This window comes from Mixophyes fleayi, chromosome 1, assembly GCF_038048845.1.
Source record: "Mixophyes fleayi isolate aMixFle1 chromosome 1, aMixFle1.hap1, whole genome shotgun sequence".
In the NCBI taxonomy this organism is placed as follows: Eukaryota; Metazoa; Chordata; class Amphibia; order Anura; family Limnodynastidae; genus Mixophyes; species Mixophyes fleayi.
The window spans coordinates 47,947,743-47,966,760 of record NC_134402.1 but is presented as its reverse complement, the minus strand read 5'-3'; the positions used below and the strand labels follow the sequence as shown (position 1 = coordinate 47,966,760).

At 40.7% G+C, this 19,018-nt stretch overlaps 1 protein-coding gene across 3 annotated transcripts in view; it reads right to left on the bottom strand.

The window, feature by feature from the left end:
* The window catches only part of LOC142137165 (cytosolic beta-glucosidase-like), a 34,079-nt gene that overhangs the window by 11,886 nt on the left and 3,175 nt on the right, over positions 1-19,018 (bottom strand). For all 3 annotated transcript variants that reach the window (XM_075194733.1, XM_075194731.1, XM_075194732.1), the window contains exons 2-4: positions 18,396-18,573; positions 5,329-5,556; positions 1,233-2,035 (exon numbers count right to left, since the gene is read on the bottom strand). In XM_075194733.1, coding sequence (XP_075050834.1) covers positions 1,233-2,035; positions 5,329-5,556; positions 18,396-18,462 — 1,098 coding nt within the window. In that variant the 5' untranslated portion in view covers positions 18,463-18,573. The remainder of the gene's footprint in view (positions 1-1,232; positions 2,036-5,328; positions 5,557-18,395; positions 18,574-19,018) is intronic.

Below are 19,018 nucleotides of genomic sequence, written 5' to 3'. Positions count from 1 at the left end.
CCATGATTATTATTGGTAATATGCTATTTTACAAGAGGCATTGCTGAATATTATTTCTTAATAGAGCTGCAAATAGCAGGTGTTATTTATAGTCCGCTTATAAACCAGTCATTTTCTGGAGACTCTTAGGGCCACTCATTAAATACTGCACTGGTTTTGGGCACACTCGTCTTCTAAAAATAATCTTTAGTCATTATGAATAATGATCATTAACACAGGCTGAAAGAGCAGCAGTAACAATTCTGAAGAGCACCCTTCTCTGTTGTCACTGTACTGCTTGCTCACCCTTAGAAAGTGGGAAAAAAATAAAAATTTATCAACAGAAAATAAAAAATCCCAAGTCTCGTTGTTACCCTACCGCCAGTTACCACCTCCTTCATGCACTGGTCCGAGCCCTGCACCAAAGCAAAAAGTGGATGAAGTATTCCCGTAACAATTTGACAACACCCCTCTCTAGCGGCTTTCTACAATAAAAAAAAATAGCAAATGGCACCATGTTACACTATAATTTATAGTGCTATGAGGGGACATGTGACTTTCCCTGAATTGTTGTTGGTCAAATGAAACTGGGGACGAACTTTCACTCAGATTTGTTGGAACAAATATGTCCATAAGAAAGGCAGACATCTGAATTGGTTCATTCATTGCTAGCAAAAGTATATACGACTAGGGATAGACCTTATTCATCACCTTTCATTAATCTGATAAAAGTATTCCACAGGTGCTTTCTAATTCCAATTTAGCAGATGTGTATTAACAAAATACTAAATGGAGCTATCGAAGGGACTTTATTCTCACTGCCTACATAATATAATCAATATGGTGGATGCAAGAATCTTCCTATAGCATTTACGACAGGCCATCAACATAGACTGTCACATAAACAGCGAAGACTAAAAGCAAATCCAACATAGAGCTTTGAGGGTACCAGATCCAGATAGACCTATGTTATATTATTTCCTCTTCATTTTAGCAGTATGCACCAATACTTCAAAACCATCTTGCTTAAATAATTGTGTCACAGTAAACCTCATCCTTGATTACATGATCATAAAGTTAATGTACACAACCTGAAATTATATTGTTACACGGTGTATTGCTAAAGTGCATGCTGTTCTTCACCAATGATATGCTTTGATTACAGGAGGGCAGGTAATGACATTTGTAAGGTTTCATATAATATGGTTTAATTATTTTTATTTCACATATAACTGATGGGAAAAGATCCATACCTTTATATATGCCAGGAGCTTACGTAAGCCCCATGGAACAACGCACAGCCATTCGACTCCAGATTCCGGCCATTCCGGATCTTTTATGCCTTCTGCTCCCATATCAGAATTAAAACTTGGTTCGGAAACTGTGCTAGTGAGAGGTCTGATTTTTCGGGTGGTATAATAGTTTAGACAGAAAAAATCAGCTGTGCCTTTTATCATAGTTTTCTCTTCATTTGTGAACTCTGGGAGTCTAGATGTTGTCAGTCCTTCTTCCTTGCTTTTTCTTGAAATCTCTGACTTCATCACTGTAGGGTAATCGCCATCAATGAAGATTGGTTTTGCAAACCATTGGAGGTTAAAGGTTAAGTATCGCTCAGTTGCTTCTTTATCAGCCAAAGAGTTTGGATCCAAAGGTTCCGCCCAATCAGAATTTAAAGCTATAGAAACAAATCCCTTTTGCTTGTCTCTAAAAAAGTTGTTGTAGGCATGCCAAGCCTTAGCATGGGCTTTTAGCATGTTGTGAGCAGACCGGTAAGCGCCAAAACCCAGTTCCTTGTTTCCTGGTGCAAACAGGCCTTCTTCGTAGCTGAATTTGGAAACAACATGTGGCTCATTGATAGTAATCCAAAGTTTAACTCGGTCGCCAAACGTGGAATAGCAAAACTTTGCATATTGCTCAAAGATTGCCACAGTGTTCTCGGAATTCCAACCCCCTTGATCTTCTATGGCTTGTGGTGTATCAAAGTGATACAGTGTCACCAGCGGAGTGACTTTCATCTCCAAAAGGCTGTCAATCAACTTGTTATAATAATTGACCCCTAAAAATCAAAAACACTAGTTTAAGCCAAATTGGCTGTTAATGGAGAACAATACATTGCAGAAAACAAGACTGCATATAATCTCAATCATCTTACAAAGAATTTGTTCGCTCTTGTGGACTTTTTTTTAATTATTTTTTATAAATTCTAATGCATGCAACTGAGCCAGAAGCTAATCAGACCCAGGCCTAACGTTTCTTCATTTGTTACAAACATTCTCTAGCAGAGAGACTAATATTACCTGTGAAGAGGTGGGCATGAGGGTTAGCATGGTCACTAGCAGGGAGGGATAATAAGGGTGTCCTAATAACATGGACAGCTAACCACGACCCTGTTATTAGGATGGGCCATGCCTGGAGATTGAGGAGAGAATCTAGTAGTAAACAAATTTATATAGAACTTTTACACAGTGACAGGGCCCTACTTAAGGGGCTCTCAGCCAAAGGTGGAGGTGGGGGTGAAGCAGAACAAGGAAAATAATAAAACCAACTGAGAAGTATAGTAATGTTCTCCACGTGTGTGGGCCTGCAATTGGTTTTCCACTGCTGTGCTTTGCTTGGAGTGAAGACAGAAACTCTGACAGCAGTCTTCTATCAGGTTTCAGTTGTGTTGTGTTGTGTTAACTGTGTGTTACTGTCTCAGTCTCTGTGTATCTGTCATTTATCAGGGTGTCTGTGTGGACTTGTCACTGTGTGTGTCAGTCATGTCATAGTGGGAAGGGTGTAGGCATCTTCCTAGTGGTGAATGATATCCCCGCACTGTTTCCCTTTTGACCAGCACACTACCACTAACTAACTCCCTCAAGCAGAGATTACTGCCTTCATGTAGCCCCTCATTTGTAAAGGTTTCTTTATAAACACATATCTGCACATTTTTATTTAAGGTTTCCTTCTTAATATGTTCTAATAACGACTAAGCGCGATGATTGTGATAGCCTGCAAACAGGATCTGTCTGAGCAGCAGGGGTGGGGGGGGGGGGCAATGGGAGCAGAGAGGCAGCAAAGGTGACATAGGAGAGACCAAGAGAGAGGTGCAAAAGTTATTTTGGTCGAGAGAGAAAGGCTGAGTCTTCTGAGAGAGGCTGATCCTGCTTCAGACAGGAAGCGGCTCCTAAGATGCAGTGTCAGCAGCAGAGTGATCAGAGAAACGCTGCTGATGTTACTGTTAAGCCAGAGCAGAGGAATAAGTTGCTAACTATAGGTACTGTGCACCAGAGATTCCTGGCCTCTGTGAAATGCGTGTGAACAGGGAGGACTACAAGTAAGAGGTCAAGGGCAGTCCATGCAGAGTCCAGTATACGTCAGAAACAGAAGTGTCAGTGAACGACATAAAGAAATACACGATTATTAGGAGTCCAGGAGCCGTCCACTACATACCCATTACTATTTCATATTACAATTCCACATGGGTCATCATTTGAGTACTGGCCAATTGGGAGAGCTTAGAGACTTTACATTGTCACATCTACACATCACAAGTAACCCAGATCACCAACTCAATGGGCACCAACAGTACCCAACATTTATATAATTGATAATTATATTGTTTAACGTTTGTTAACTAAAGTGATAGATAATTCCCTCGCAGAGTGGTCCATGTGGTCACAGAGTTCAGTTTACCGTGAGTGATTGACCTTCTGCATTGTGCCATAATCACCAGTCAGACGTGAGCGCCTGATGTGGGCTGGTTGTGATTGTCAGTGCGGTAGGACTGTAAGAATATGTGTCCATTCTACTGCTCTATAAAGATAGCTGATCATACTGACTTCTATTACACTACTGATTACCCAGTTTACCAACTGAATTTATTCCGTTGTCATTGTTCTACTGAAACTGTTGCTATTGTTTTATACTCCTTTCTCCTTTGATGTTATCATCTAATTGCACTGTTTAAAATTGTTATACTGACAATATTATGGCCGATATCCAACAGTTAATTTATTCTTCCCACCCTTTTCCATTCTGTCCCTCCATAAATATACCATTCTGGTGTTTACACATATGTAAGAGTCAGTGTGTAAATGCCGGACAGGTTGCTTGTATTAGGTACAAGGGGTCTATGGAGTCATCACCTGACAGAAGAGCATGCTATCCACATTCCCCACTAGCTACAAAGACCACTTGGGTGGAGGCTCTGCGCTAAGTAAGGTGAGAGGAAGAACCCACACACCAAAAAACCTGCAAGACCTCAGAGAATGTCAGACAGCGAGTAGAGCAAATCAGATCGGATTTAAAAATGTGCCATCATATGTCTGGAATGTTCTTAAATATCCAAATAAATGTATAGATTTGCCTATTATATTCCTATGTAATTTGGGTTGGAGTTTAAGATGGAAGTTAGGGCAGGATTATGGTACTAGATTGGTGCAAACTGCAGGAGTGAGGATACCGTCTAGTTACACACAGGGGGGGGATAGGTTTTGACCATTTGTCTTTGCCCAATGATTTCTGATGGTGGCCCTAAGGATGGGCAAATATGTGCTCCCCATTAGGTGTCAAAGGCACCTCTATCTAAAATGAAGTTTGTACAATGTATTAAAAATTAGCATAAGAATAAAAATAATAATAAAACTGATATATTGCACTTAAATAATGCTACATGTAGCATACAATTATTTGCATGGGAAATTAAGTATATATTAATTATGTCCTATTACACTGTTTGTGTGACAAGTATACACTAAAATCCTGCGTAATTAGTGATGATAACTAGCAATACTTGCCCTATGCTTCTAATCAAGATTACAATATGTTGGTGTACAGCACATAATGTGCCAACTTACTACAGGGCTCCACTCATGATTTGGAATTTTCAATTTTATTTCCTTTTAAGTGTTTGTAGAAGATACTACTTGACTGGTATATACGTACACCCTACACGATGTACACTGATTCTTTAGTGTACTATTTTTTATGTCTTACTACCTATTTCTTACTATTGTGTACTTTTATATCTTGTATCATATTTTATAGAACTTGGCTACTACCACCTGAATAATGTGCTCTTTATTACCACTGATTTCAATTAATATATTGGAAGCCGTAACATATGTTTATATATTCAGGTATCAAGACAGTTTTTAAGACAACGGCTGAACTAAATCAACACTGAACATATTATACTAATTAGGACATGTTATTAATAGACAGGATATATACTGTAGAGCATTTATTTGATCTTCCAAATGTAGCCGTACGTAGATTGATGCTAGTGAACACCCAGAATTAATTATGCCAGACAATAGCAATAACCTTGATTAAAGCTTCAACCTTGTATCCGTAAGAAACAATTACCTTTCTGGTTGATAAAACCTGTCGTCCCATCAGGTAACAGACGTGACCAGGAAAGAGAGAAGCGGTAATGAGTCAATCCAAGCTGTTTGATGCATTTCAAATCTTCCTCCCACAGAGTGTAGCTGCCACAAGCTACGTCTCCAGTCTGGTTCTTAAAAACTCGATCACCTCCCTGATGGGTAAACGAATCCCAAATACTGAGGCCTTTTCCATCTGCATCCCATCCTCCTGTAGAAAGGCAAACAGGCAAATGGTTCATGTGTCTGCCAGTACGATAAAAATACACAACGGACCTTAATGCAATATACACTATATTGCAGGTAGCTGCATACGTTAACATACATTGTTAATGGGAACAGAAAGACGTCAAAGCTGCTATTTACTTTCAAATGTGTTTATTCCTTTTTTAGATGAAAGGGAGCTATGCAATATCTGACAAGACCCATTTTTCTTAAATTAATTTTATAATTGTAACACTTAAATACCAAGGAGATCCACCATCATTTTTTTTAATCATTCATTTCAAGGTGGAGAGCAGATTTACATATGTCAGAAAACTAATTGTGTGTGCAGTGGTTGATTAGAAAGGGATATTTTTGGGTCTGATAGGCTGGACATGAAATGAGTTGCTAGGGGATATTCCCATTAAAAGGCCGTCAATGACCTTCATCGGAAGCAGCACATATATTCCTATAAAATACAGCTACTTATATAATCTTTCTCGCTCTTGCTGTGATTGCAGTCGTCTTCCCCTCAGGCTCCCACTTTCTGAGTCTTGGCATTAATGGCTGGTTAAAGCTTTCCCTATCACTGAGCAGGGCTTCATTAATATGGGGGTCACAAAAAAAGGTTTTGTTTTATTTTACATTTTGACTTAATTACTGAAATAATATAAATCTAAAAACAGGCCCTTTACAAACAATTTCTGTTGTAACCTTTTGGCAACCATCAATACTACATAACATGTTGGCAACATAGTTACGGGTGTACACTGCTTATGTAACCTTTTCATTGCAATCACGGAAGAAAGAACAATTATACTTGAAAATGAATTTATACACATGTATGGGATCTATGGTCTGGAATGCTTATGACTTTTTCGGGTGTTTTTCTGGCATTTAGGACCTCCATCTTTCCACACACTGCCACAGTCATTTCCAGTTATATCTTTAAAATATTCTGAGCAATTAAAATCAGAGTCTGCAACTCCAAATATTCTGTGTTACGAATATCTATAATTACGTAGGGACCCCAGTTTGGAAGAGGTCCCCACCAGTTAGCAATACCCCTTTATCATATAGGCTCCAGCAAAGCGATTTCAATGTTGTTCACAGATCTCTTGGCACTTGTATTGCTGGATGGCCTTGCAGTTCTGAGACTGAAATGGGAGGAAGAGGAAGGAAGAGGGCATGACTAGGAAGAGGGGTGGAACCTTATACTGGGAGGTTCTAAAGATGCTACATCTTGAAATTTAAAAAATAAACCTGTACATTCTGCATAGTGTATACATTTTGGGTAGCTGTGTGGGATTGAATTTGGAGAAATAGGGGTAAATGTATTATCGTCCGGTTTTGTCAACTCGCGGGAAACTTCCCTTTACAAGGCAGCGCCGCTTTAAATTTAAGCTGTCAACTCGGCGAACTCCCGCGAGTTAACAAAACCGGAAGATAATGCATTTACCCCCTAGAGTTGATGTCCCCCCTCTTGAGCCCTAAGATACACTAAATGGACGAAAGTATTCAGACGCTTGACCATTACACCAGCAGGAACTGTAATGACATTGTATTCGAATACATATACTTTAAAATGGAGTTGGTCCCCCTTTTGCTCTGATAACAGCTTCCACTCTTCTTGGAAGTCTTTCCACAAGATGCTAGAGTGTTTCTGTGAGATTTTGTGCCCATTCAGTCTGTAGAACATTTATGAGGTCAGGCACTGCTGTTGGACGAGAAGACCTGGCTCACAACCTCTGTTCCAGATCATCCCAAAGGTGTTCAATGAAATTTCATCCCTGCTGGATATTCCACGGTCAACTGTAAGTGATATTATTAGAAAGTGGAAGTGTTTAGGAACAACAGCAACTCAGCAGGAGCTCAATGGAATGGGTTTCCATGGCCAAGCAGCTGCATACAAGCCTCACATCACCAAGACCAATGCCTAGCATCGGATGCAGTGGTGTTGTCACAAACAAAGTATCGGAAGGCCTTACCTGCTGGTATTAGCGCTGCTATGCCAGGAGGCGCGGAGTCTAACCACGCCCCAGGTCTTCACCAGGGAACCCCGCAAGGAGCTTTGGACTTAGCCGCTGAGACGTGTCGGTCGCGGCCCTCCCAGGTAGCCACCAGCGAGGTAGATGAAGCATAGTCGTCAATCCGAGGTCAAAAGGAGGTACCAAGGGGATAAGCAGGAGAGGAGTCAGGAAGCCAGGGGTCAAGCCGAGAGGTCAATACAGGAACCAGGGGTAATCCGAGAGAGGTGGTCAGGCAGGCAAGGGTCAGAATCCGGAGAGACAATAGTAATATATATATAATATATGGAACACAAGGGAGCCTAGAGAGGGACTAGAGGACTAGATACTCTGGCACCCTAATGGTGCCAGAGTCAGGTTTAAATAGGGAGAGATCCTAATTCATTGGTGGGAGTGGAGGTCGGTGGTCAGCTGGTCTGACCGCCGACAGGAAGCGGCCCTGAGCGTCTCCGTTGCCTAGCAATGCCCCCGAACATCCTGTCTGCTGGGCGGAAGTGACGTTCCGTTGCTAGGCAACGGGACGGGGGCAGAGAAGGCGTCCGTCCCAGCACCAGGAAGGAATGCGGGACAGCGCCTGACAGGTGTAAAGCACACAGACACTGGAATGTGGAGCAGTGGAAACATATTCTGTGGAGTGACGAATCACACTTCTCTGTTTGGCAGTCAGATGGGCAAGTCTGGGTTTGGCAGATGCCAGGAGAACATTACCTGCCTGCATTATGCCAACTGTGAAGTTTGGTGGAGGAGGGATAATGGTATGGGACTGTTTTTCAGGGTTTATCTCCAGTGAACAGCAATCTTAATACTTCAGCATACCACGTCATTGTGGACAATGCAATGCTTCCAACTTTGTGGCAACTGTTTGGGGAAGGCCCTTTTCTATTCCAACATGACTGTGCCCCAGTGCACAAATCAAGAACTACAAAGACATGGTTTGATGAGTTCAGTCTGGAAGAACTTTACTGGCCAGCACAGAGTCCTGACCTCAACCCCATTGAAAACCTTTGGGATGAACTGAAACAGAGGTTGCGAGCCAGACCTTCTCATCCAACATCAGTGACTGACCGGAATGAATGGGCACAAATTCCCACAGAAACACTCCAACATCTTGTGGAAAGCTGTTTTCACTGCAAAAGGGGGACCAACCCCATATTAAAGTATATGAATTTGGATACAATGGTGTGTTAATGGAATTTAGAAAATTGACGCTGGAAGCAAATCAAAAAGCAAGAGAACAAGCAAGTGAACTTATAGAAGATGGGATGACTTCTAATATGCGTAATAGTTTCTCGCATGAGATACATTGTTTGCATTGGCCGAGACAGGGGTAAACAGTCAGGGTATGGAGGTAAATGTAGGGATCTTAAAGGTATAATTAACACATTTTGATGTCTAGCTTGACAGATTTTGAGGGATCATTTGAAGAATAAGAGACTTTTTGAAGGTAATAAAGGTGGACTCATCCAATTATTGGTGAAATGACATTACATGTATATATACTGTAGAAAATGCATTGAATTGAAATGACCTTTGTACAATCTTCATCAGCTATTGATATAGGGACACTAATTCCGCAGCGCTGTACAGAGAACACACTCACATCAGTCTCTGCCCCATTGGAGTTTAGTCTAAATTCCATAATATAGACACACAGCCCAAGAGAGACTAAGGTTAATTTAGTAACTGCCAATTAACCTACTAGTATGTTTTTGGAGTGTGAAAGGAAACCCACGCAAACACAGGGAGAACATACAAACTCCACACAGATAGGGCCATGGTCAGGAATCGAACACATGAACCCAGTGCTGTGAGTCAGAAGTGCTAACCACTAAACCACTGTACTGTCCAATGTCATAAATACAGCTTTTAAGTTAATTAAAAAAATCCAGAAACAGCATAATGTGATCTATTTGCACATTATCTTGTTCAGATTAGTCTGAAGACCTCTGAGATATCTGTAAAAATCTGAAATATCAGTGATTTATTTAAGTATTACTAGGGAGAAGCAGTCTCCATGCCCTTCCAAGGCAAAAGCTTGCAGATCCCTGCTTGTTTATTTTCCCTAAAGACAAACTAAAACCAATTCTGCCAAAATGTATTATACCCCTTGCTATAATTAATTTATCTCTAATAAATTGTTTGGCATCTCCTTAGGTTCCTCTGAAGAACACACAGGCAAATAAAATATCCTGGTGGCTCATGGGGTAATGGTTTCATAGGTACCATTCACTAGTTGGTCAACACCAATCTACCTGCACATAGATAAACTGAATGAGCTGAAAACAAGGTAATGTACGGACATCACAGGTTCATGACTCAAGATTTCCTTTTCTCAAAGTAATTGCTTGTGGCTGTGATGCACAGTCAGACGAACATGCCAAAGCTGAAAACAAATGAAGACAATAAAGAGATGCAACCAAACTATGATATCACAGAAGTTTATGATACATTCTACTTGAAGGGTCATCATCAAGTACAGGGTTGCGGATACATGGAGACAGACATCAATAGACATTACGTGTGACTTTACACGCCATCGTATTTCCTGGTCAATGCTGTGAACAGCTGTGTAACTAGAGTGACTCAATCTGCCAGTGAATGGAAGGAGAAGCTTTTCTTGATATGTTAGGAAGCCCTATTACTCTTTTTCAATTGTTCATGCAGATGTAAATGACTCACAGTCCTTGTCAATTAACTTTCTAACATTGCTGCTTACTCTGCAATCTATAACTAGCTATAAACATGTTTTAAAGCACTGGAACAAAAAAAATATCCAATTCTGCTGAACAACAATGCAGGCAGAAATGTTGACACAAAAAAGTTATTGTTTTCACACATTAGCATTAACAAGTTCTATATGAACTTCATATAGAGGTGCATTTTACACCAATGTTCCTGCACTAATCTGATAGGACCCTCAAACACTACTCTGTGCTGCTGGGGAACCTGCTCCTTCCACCATCTAACTCTCAGTCTGGCTTCTATTTACTAAGGTGCGATCAGCCATAAAAACAGAGAAAACTGCATTTTTTTTCCGTAAAGTGGGCGTAACATAATTTATGAATTTATTCAGGATGGTGCTATCTTTTATTTTCAATAGGATCCAGCTGTAGCCTCTACGGCTTCGCAGGATCGCTCACCCGTGGAACACTTCCTCCGTTAGGAGGAGGAAGATTTTGTCTAGGCTCCCCCAGCAGCCATGGCATGGCAAATTACAGCGGGTTTCATTATGCATCTCTGGGTTCTTCCTGCTTGTCTCCATTCCCCTCCTCACATCATGACACTGCTCATATGCAGCCCTGTCCTTAGTCATACAATCAAAGGAAAGAACAGGTCACCGCCTCCATTAAGACCAGCACACACCTCTCCTGCTGCTGTGAATATTCTCATATGCTGCAGGGTTTTCTATCCCTGCCCAATTTATAACTAAGGACATCCAAAGAAGAGGAATGACTACAGTGAGATGCTCAGACCCTTGTCAAAAGCCATTTAAAATGCTGCTTTTGGGAATGACAACTGAACATTGAACATCAAAAATCTAAAAGACTGCTCTGAAATCTTACTGCTCTTATGTCTGTCACTGGACTCTTGTTTGTCCCCAGTCTTGTCTGTTGTCTCATATCTGTTCCCCTTATGCTGGTCTCTCTTTCCCCATGTCTGTCTCTCCTTCATGTCTCATACATGTCCTAAGCAGGAGTAGTACTCTCACCCAGCCACAGGGCCTGCTAGTAGTAACTCCTATTGTTAGCTATTATCTGTGAGCAGATAGAATCCTGAAGATCAACGGAAAAGAACACGAACATGTTCCATTTTATTTCAAGTTTCAAAGCCTTTCCCTGCTGATCGGAATATCACACCCACAGATCCTGATAAGGGTTCTCATTATTACCTAAATAAAGAGGATACAGCGACTCTGCGGTGTAAGAATACAGACTTGACTTAGAGAGCATATTAAGCATGTGTTAAGCTTGGTATCTAAATATACTCATTGTGTTGCACATGAAAGCTTTCAAAGCAGCTGATGCATTTGTAGACTCCCTGTCAAACAAATAAGTCAGATCTTTCACTTACTAAGCTTTTAAACTATAATTTATTAGTTCTAAATAAAGCACTGAATCAGGTGTTCGCCAAGAACAACCAAGTTCTAATGCATCAATTGCGACATATAATTATCCTAATTATTTCTACTCTACTTTTATTGGATACTGTCTCCCTCTTGTGGGCAAAAGACATTGACAAGGAAGATAAAAAATGTACATAAAGAAAACCATCCCACCTGAGCCTTGTATATAACCTACAGCCATGAGCTCGTGATAAAGGGTGACAAAGATTTAAACCCAAATTAAATCAAACAATTGATACTTTGCAGCTCTTTTATGGAAATATATCTGTTTTCATTAGTTTTGCAATAGGTTATAAAAAATACACATAATAATCTATAAAACATTTTGTGCGTAACAAGTATTGGTGTGACAGAATTCATGCTATTGATTTCTCAGTATAAAATGCATGAAAATGAATGTTCCAGCATTGATTGTTTCTTAAATTAATACAATGTCTTCTTCTTTTATGCTCTTTTTTTTCGATTTTCGTCTTGGTTTCAATATATTAACCTTCAGTAAAATGCACATCTAACACCCTCTGAGGCATGCAATTTTCTAGTAAAATGTTTTGGTGTTGGTAGGAATACTCCTCTTCAAAGTACACACAAGAGACATGCATTAAAGCCACTATATTTCTTTTTATTCATTTATTAACTTGCCACCATCTACAAACAAGGTATGTCGGTCACCTACACATAGTGCTTCATAGTGCCTTAGTGATGTCATTAGTTCCTTGTTAGCCGATAGGCTGAATTTTCAAGAATAATGGCTCAGTCCACAAAATGGCTGCCCCATCGTACGCTGTCAACTGTTATACTTTAAAATGGACACTGCATTTAAAAGTGTAACACAGAAAACACAAGATTCATTTGCCACCATAACCAATTAGAGTTGTTGCTACTGCTTTACAAATCTTCGCTCTTCTCTTACAACTTGGTATAAATAGTTACCTCACATTTTCTAAAAACTCAGTTTCCAACAAATCAGTGTTTATTATGGACCATCATTAAACCCATCTAGCTCCTCTGCTTTCTACTATTCTGACACAATATTTTACACTGATATTCTACATGAACCCACTCACCTTCCCCACACATGAAGTGCCTGAATTTAACATCCTGGTCAGATTTTTAATTGATGCATTTTATTTATTCTTTCTCACTAATCAAAGCCTTCTGCTAATTTAACATCTGCCTTACTGCTGATCCATTTCCCATTTTACTGCTGATTCGTACTCCTCTACGTGCGGTTAACAAACCAATGCAAAATAAAGAAATCTCAACTCTACATCTCTGTCCAACCGCAGAATCATCATTTTTTGTCATCCTGCTCCTATAAAATTTTGGAGGCACTCGTCTACAAATGACCTGCTGGAGCCATTACCATCTGTTTCTGCTCACTCTATGTTACTAAGCCTGTGCTCACAGAAGTTCCTAATGAAGTCAAAGGGTCTCTTTCCCCTGATAAAAGTCTTCAATATTGTTTATACCTGGTTTCTGCCTGTTCTACCTCCAAACATTTCATTTTTTAGGAAGCCGCACATCCCTCTTGGCCCACTTCTTGCCTACCCACACTTCCAGTGTTTTGTTTCACAGCATAAAATTCTCCTTTTCTACTATGACATCTGAACACCCTTAAATCTTTACATCAATATGAGGAGCTCCTATGGGCTTCAGTGTCACCTCTGTGTTGGTGATACACAAATACATCACTCCTCTTTACACAATTTCTACCTTACTCTCTCTCTCTCTCTCTGTATCCCAAATGTAAAGCATATCAGATCTATAATATATATAGCTTCTTTCTTTCGATGTTACACATTATGATCATCATCTATTTATTTATATAACGCTACTAATTCCGCAGCACTGTACAGATCCCATTGGAGCTTACAATCTAAATCTCCTTACACACACACAGACTGTGAGAGACTAAGGGCAATTTAGTAGCAGCCAATTAACCTACTGGTATGTTTTTGGAGTGTGGGAGGAAACGGGAGCACCCAGAGGAAACCCACGGAAACAAGGGGAGAACATACAAACTCCTCACAGATAAGACCATGGTTGGGATTCGAACTCATGACCCCAGTGCTGTGAGGCATAAGTGCTAACCAATAAGCCACCGTGCTGCCCACACGTGTGTGAGAGACGCCTACATTATTTGTTCACATTTCCATTCTTACATTTGAAGGGGAATGATCAGGACTCTGTTCGGACAGTTTTCAAATACATTACCAGACTTGGTTGAGGAAAATAAGAAAGTTTTTTTAAAATGGGAGTTGTCAAAAAAGTGGGTGTAGTTTGCCTAGTGTGGGTGTGGCTTTACCAATCAAATGTACAAAATTTATTGTCGTCATTTTAGAGGTATAAACAAAATATAATCAAATACAACACAGCTATATTTAATTAGTGACAGCCATATCTCTTGATCACACTCATCGTCGTTTGTTTACATTTCAGTGTTGTTGATAGAGGTTATGCAAACAGCGCTACCCGACATAGACTTTCAGTCTGATGACATCAGGATTCATCCTCTTCTTGATTGGCTGAATGCATACAGCCGGGCATGACCTGTGCTCCGTGTGTGCTGGGGGTGTCTCAGAGTGAATCGTTGGCGGGACACCAAGGTACTGTGTAAGAAAATCCTCAAGTGCCACCACTTATAGATAGATTGTAGTGTGTGTGTGTGTGTGTGTGCGAGCAAGAGAGATAGTGAGAGTGTGTGTGTGTGAGTAAGAGTGTGTGTGTGTGTGGGCGCGCGAGTGCGCACGCGAGAGAGAGAGAGATAGGGAGAGTGCGTGCGTGAGGGAGAGTGCGTGCGGCAGTGAGTGAGAGAGTGTGAGAGTGAGAGAGTGTGTGTGAGAGAGAGAGAGAGAGAGAGACAGAGAGAGAGAGAGAGAGAGGGAGAGAGGGAGAGAGTGTGTGTGAGTGTGAGTGTGTGTGTGTGTGTGTGTGAGAGAGAGAGAGGGAGAGTGAGAGAGTGTGTGTGTGTGTGAGTTAGAGAGTGTGTGTGTGTGTGTGTGTGTGTGTGTGTGTAAGAGTGTGTGTGTGTGTGTGAGTAAGAGTGTGTGTGTGTGTGAGTAAGAGTGTGTGTGTGTGTGTGTGTGTGTGTGTGTGTGTGGGCGCGCGAGAGAGAGAGAGAGAGATAGGGAGAGTGCGTGCGTGAGTGAGAGTGCGTGCGTGCGTGCGTGAGAGAGAGAATGTGAGAGTGAGAGTGTGTGTGAGAGAGAGAGAGAGAGGGAGGGAGAGAGTGTGTGTGAGAGTGTGTGTGTGTGTGTGTGTGTGTTACATACATAAAAACTTAAACAGCAAGGAAAAAAAACATGGCTCAAAATGGATCCAATACTTTTCAGAAGCACAGAAGCAAAACAGACACGTAAATCTCTTATGCAGATACATCCTACTACATTACTTGGAGATAATCGATAAACCGGAGTAAATTGATGAACTGCATTAGTGTGCCAGGGCGTAGGAACGCTACACACTGTTGGCATTCATAAAAACGTCTCTGCCAACAAATAAATGAATAAATGTGTGCCAGAGAAGAATTAGACGCCACATCCACATATGCTAAACTTTAGACTGGTTCTGGATGATTATTGTCAATATGGTTCCTATTTAAAAAAAAAAAAAAAAAAGTCCTACTCCAGCAAAAAGAATTGGTTTTAGTTAGTATATTATATTTTATCACAGAAAAAAAAAAAAATTATTAATTATTATAAGTTATTTAAAGAATTTGTATCCTTAAAAAGTGAAACTTATTGTGGTATATGAGCCAAATGATTGCATATTAATGCACCTTGTTATCACTATAGGATTGTGTGATTATACTATTCACCAATTCCCCTCTGTTTTTCAGAAATCTCAACTTACCCTCCCTTTCAAATTCTACTAGTCAGTGACTAACTAGCATACTGACACTGCACTGACCTGCCAATAGAGGTAGAGCTATATCAGAGCTATCATTCTCACATTGTGGCACCCCCTACCCCTTCCTGAGTTTTGGAAGGAGAAGCGATACCCTGTGATGTAAGGGTAGGAGGTACTGTGTGATTAGAGCATGTCTGAGATCTCCGATATGGAACGTCCTCGATTGGAGGTTCTATGAAGTGTCAGTATGATATTGAGGTTACTGACATAAAGGGCATAGACAAGTAGAGGTGGTATAGCTTATATATAAAGAAAACTCCCGGGTTGGAAAGGCATAATAAAATAAAATATAACTCGAACAGAGAGTGAATGAGTAATGTTGAATACTGAAGACAAGGGGTAGAAATGTGTTACAAAATTTGTGGTAAGAGATAGAGGGTTCGGCTTACCTACTGTTCATCGGGAACTAAGACAAGAGTATTTTATTTAGTTAAGGGATAGGAAGAAAAAAAGAAAAATAGAAATAGTACTGGAAGGCTGAGAACCACAAGGTTGGCATGAAAGGCTGAGAACCCCATGGTTTCCGTGGAAGGCTGAGAACCCCATGGTTGGCATGAAACACTGAGAACCCCATGGTTGCCATGGAAGGCTGAGAACCACAAGGTTGCCGTGGAAGGCTGAGAACCACAAGGTTGCCGTGAAAGGATGAGAACCACAAGGTTGCCGTGAAAGGCTGAGAACCACAAGGTTGGCGTGAAAGGCTGAGAACCACAAGGTTGGCGTGAAAGGCTGAGAACCACAAGGTTTCCGTGGAAGGCTGAGTACCACAAGGTTGGCATGAAAGGCTGAGAACCCCATGGTTTCCGTGGAAGGCTGAGAACCACAAGGTTGCTGTGGAAGGCTGAGAACCCCATGGTTGCCATGGAAGGCTGAGAACCACAAGGTTGCCGTGGAAGGCTGAGAAGCACAAGGTTGGCATGAAAGGCTGAGAAGCACAAGGTTGGCATGAAAGGCTGGAACCACAAGGTTGCCGTGAAAGTCTGAGAACCACAAGGTTGCCGTGAAAGTCTGAGAACCACAAGGTTGCCGTGGAAGGCTGAGAACCACAAGGTTGCCGTGGACGGCTGAGAACCAGAACAAGGTTTGGATGAGAAGGGGATGGTCGATTGTCCTATAGGTGGCAAATACATTCATAACTCTTAATAATTATCCTTTGATTTTGCAGCCCGACGAGGATTAGACACTGTAGTTAGAAAAGTTTCAGTAACATACAACACATGAAGGGGCTCAAATGCATCTGCTGTGCATTTTTAAAAGCACAGTAGATGTGAACTGTAAAACACCTATGGGCAGATCAACGCAGCCTAGTGGAGGGATCCATGCTGTCATACCCCATCAGGCTGTGCATGCATCACCAGCTGAGGATGCGGGCGCTTCCTGGGGCAGCCCAAGAAGCCACCACTACCAGGGACTAAGTTACTCCTCAGTGTCCCTGATCAGGAGCAGCAGCAAAAGCCCCAAACAGTCCAAAGATTTTTATTATGTGGACAATTAAAAAAAGTACCAATGATAAATAAGAAAATACATAAAATGGTAACACTCTGAAATATCAATCTGTGCCCAGCACACCACCTTGGAGAACAAAGAAGAACAGGACCTCTGGTACCAACACTTCAGTATGTTAGTAAGTGCCTCCCTCCCACAAAGCAGGGTAAGTCCTATAAAGGTGATCACTCAACAACCTAAAATAATCATGTCCTACAAAACATAATCTTGTTTTTACATGGGGGGGGGGGGTGCAATATATGTCACACTCATGCACCTAATCTGTACTCTGAATGGGACACACCCAATCTGTCTAACTGCTTTCTTGGGAGTCCAGGGGGCATTTCAGTCATTTGAGAGTCGCCCGGACATTCTGGCAGATTAACCAACTCAGAATTGGCCTCAATGGATTTATGTCGTTTCATGATACTTAGGAAACTTGTCTCCACAAACTGTGGTTCTAAGTATCTATGGAGTGGGCCCCATAAAGTTGCTGTGCTGGGGCCCAAAAGTTCTCTTTGCGGCCATGGACCCCGTTAAAACTTAAAACAGAAATTTACCAAATGCAAAAATTGCAGACTGGTACTACTTCCTTATTTATATAAGTGCCCCTACTTGTCTGTCTGGTACATATCAAACTGCACATTACTTCCTTGACAATACCCCGTAAAATCAAGGTGTGATCTTTGTGGGTTTGTGGATCCAACTGAGATTGCACATTGTAATATGGGTGAAACATTACATCCTCCCTACTAGAACATTAGGACAACCCTTGCTTAATTTAAAGTGGAGGAGGACATTGGAACTGTCTTTATTACATTTGGGGTATTCAAAAGTTTTTATTACAGAGAGGACACAAAAGATCATTTACAATGCAGGTTTGCACATTTGTATTTGAGCTTTAGGGGTCTATTTACTAAACTGCTGGTTTGAATAATTGGAACTAGAGTCTGATTGGTTGCTATATAATCAGACTAGCTGTCATTTTCTAGAATGCACTAAATAAATGACAGCTAGAATCGGATTGGCTGCTATAGGCAACATCTCCACTTTTTCAAACCTGCAGTCTTGTAAATCTAGCCCTTAGTGGTATAAAAGGTGCATGGAAAACTGTAAGTTTATTCATTTTACAGTACACTGTTTTGTGCACATAAATTATTAAAAAAAGAAAAACTGTGTAACAAAAAAAAAAACATGTTTTGGTTTAGTCTGTATACGCCAAAGGATGCACAAAAATACTGCGACTAACTGAATACAGTAAACGGCTCTCAGAAGATAGTTGACCACAGTTTTCAGTTTTACCTTCAATCTGATAGGCCGCTGTTGCTGCTCCCCATGCAAATGATTCAGGAAACTTCCCACTATCCATCTTTTCAGTTGTATCCACAGGAACTGTGCAACATATGAAATGATATTATAATATACTGTCTATCCCTGTGTGACAGTTTATGCTACACAGATGTTCAACTTTAGCTTCAATCTGTAAAAGAAACATCATTACAGTTAAGGACTGTATTTTCACATAGACATTTTTAGTCACTGTAACTAATTTGTGCAACAACAAAACTGATCTCCGACAATAGATATGATTGAGATTGTGCTGTTAGTTCAAATACATAAAAAACATAGAAGGCATAGTATTCAATACTTGGCGATTGTTGTACAATCCCCCCTCCTGATATTCCCTTATTTTATTCTGTTCCTTCCCCCTTATCCATATGTCATAACTTTTCAATTAAACATGCTAAAAAAAATGCTAAATACTCAAACTCCAAAAACTGACAACAAAGCCCAAAATTGACATGTTATTCACAAGTACACACTAGATGGCAGCATTGCAGCATTTCAATAGCATCATATGGAAAAACATTACAGAAATTGGCAACAACATTACACCTATATCCATCCAATTTCTGGAGAGATGG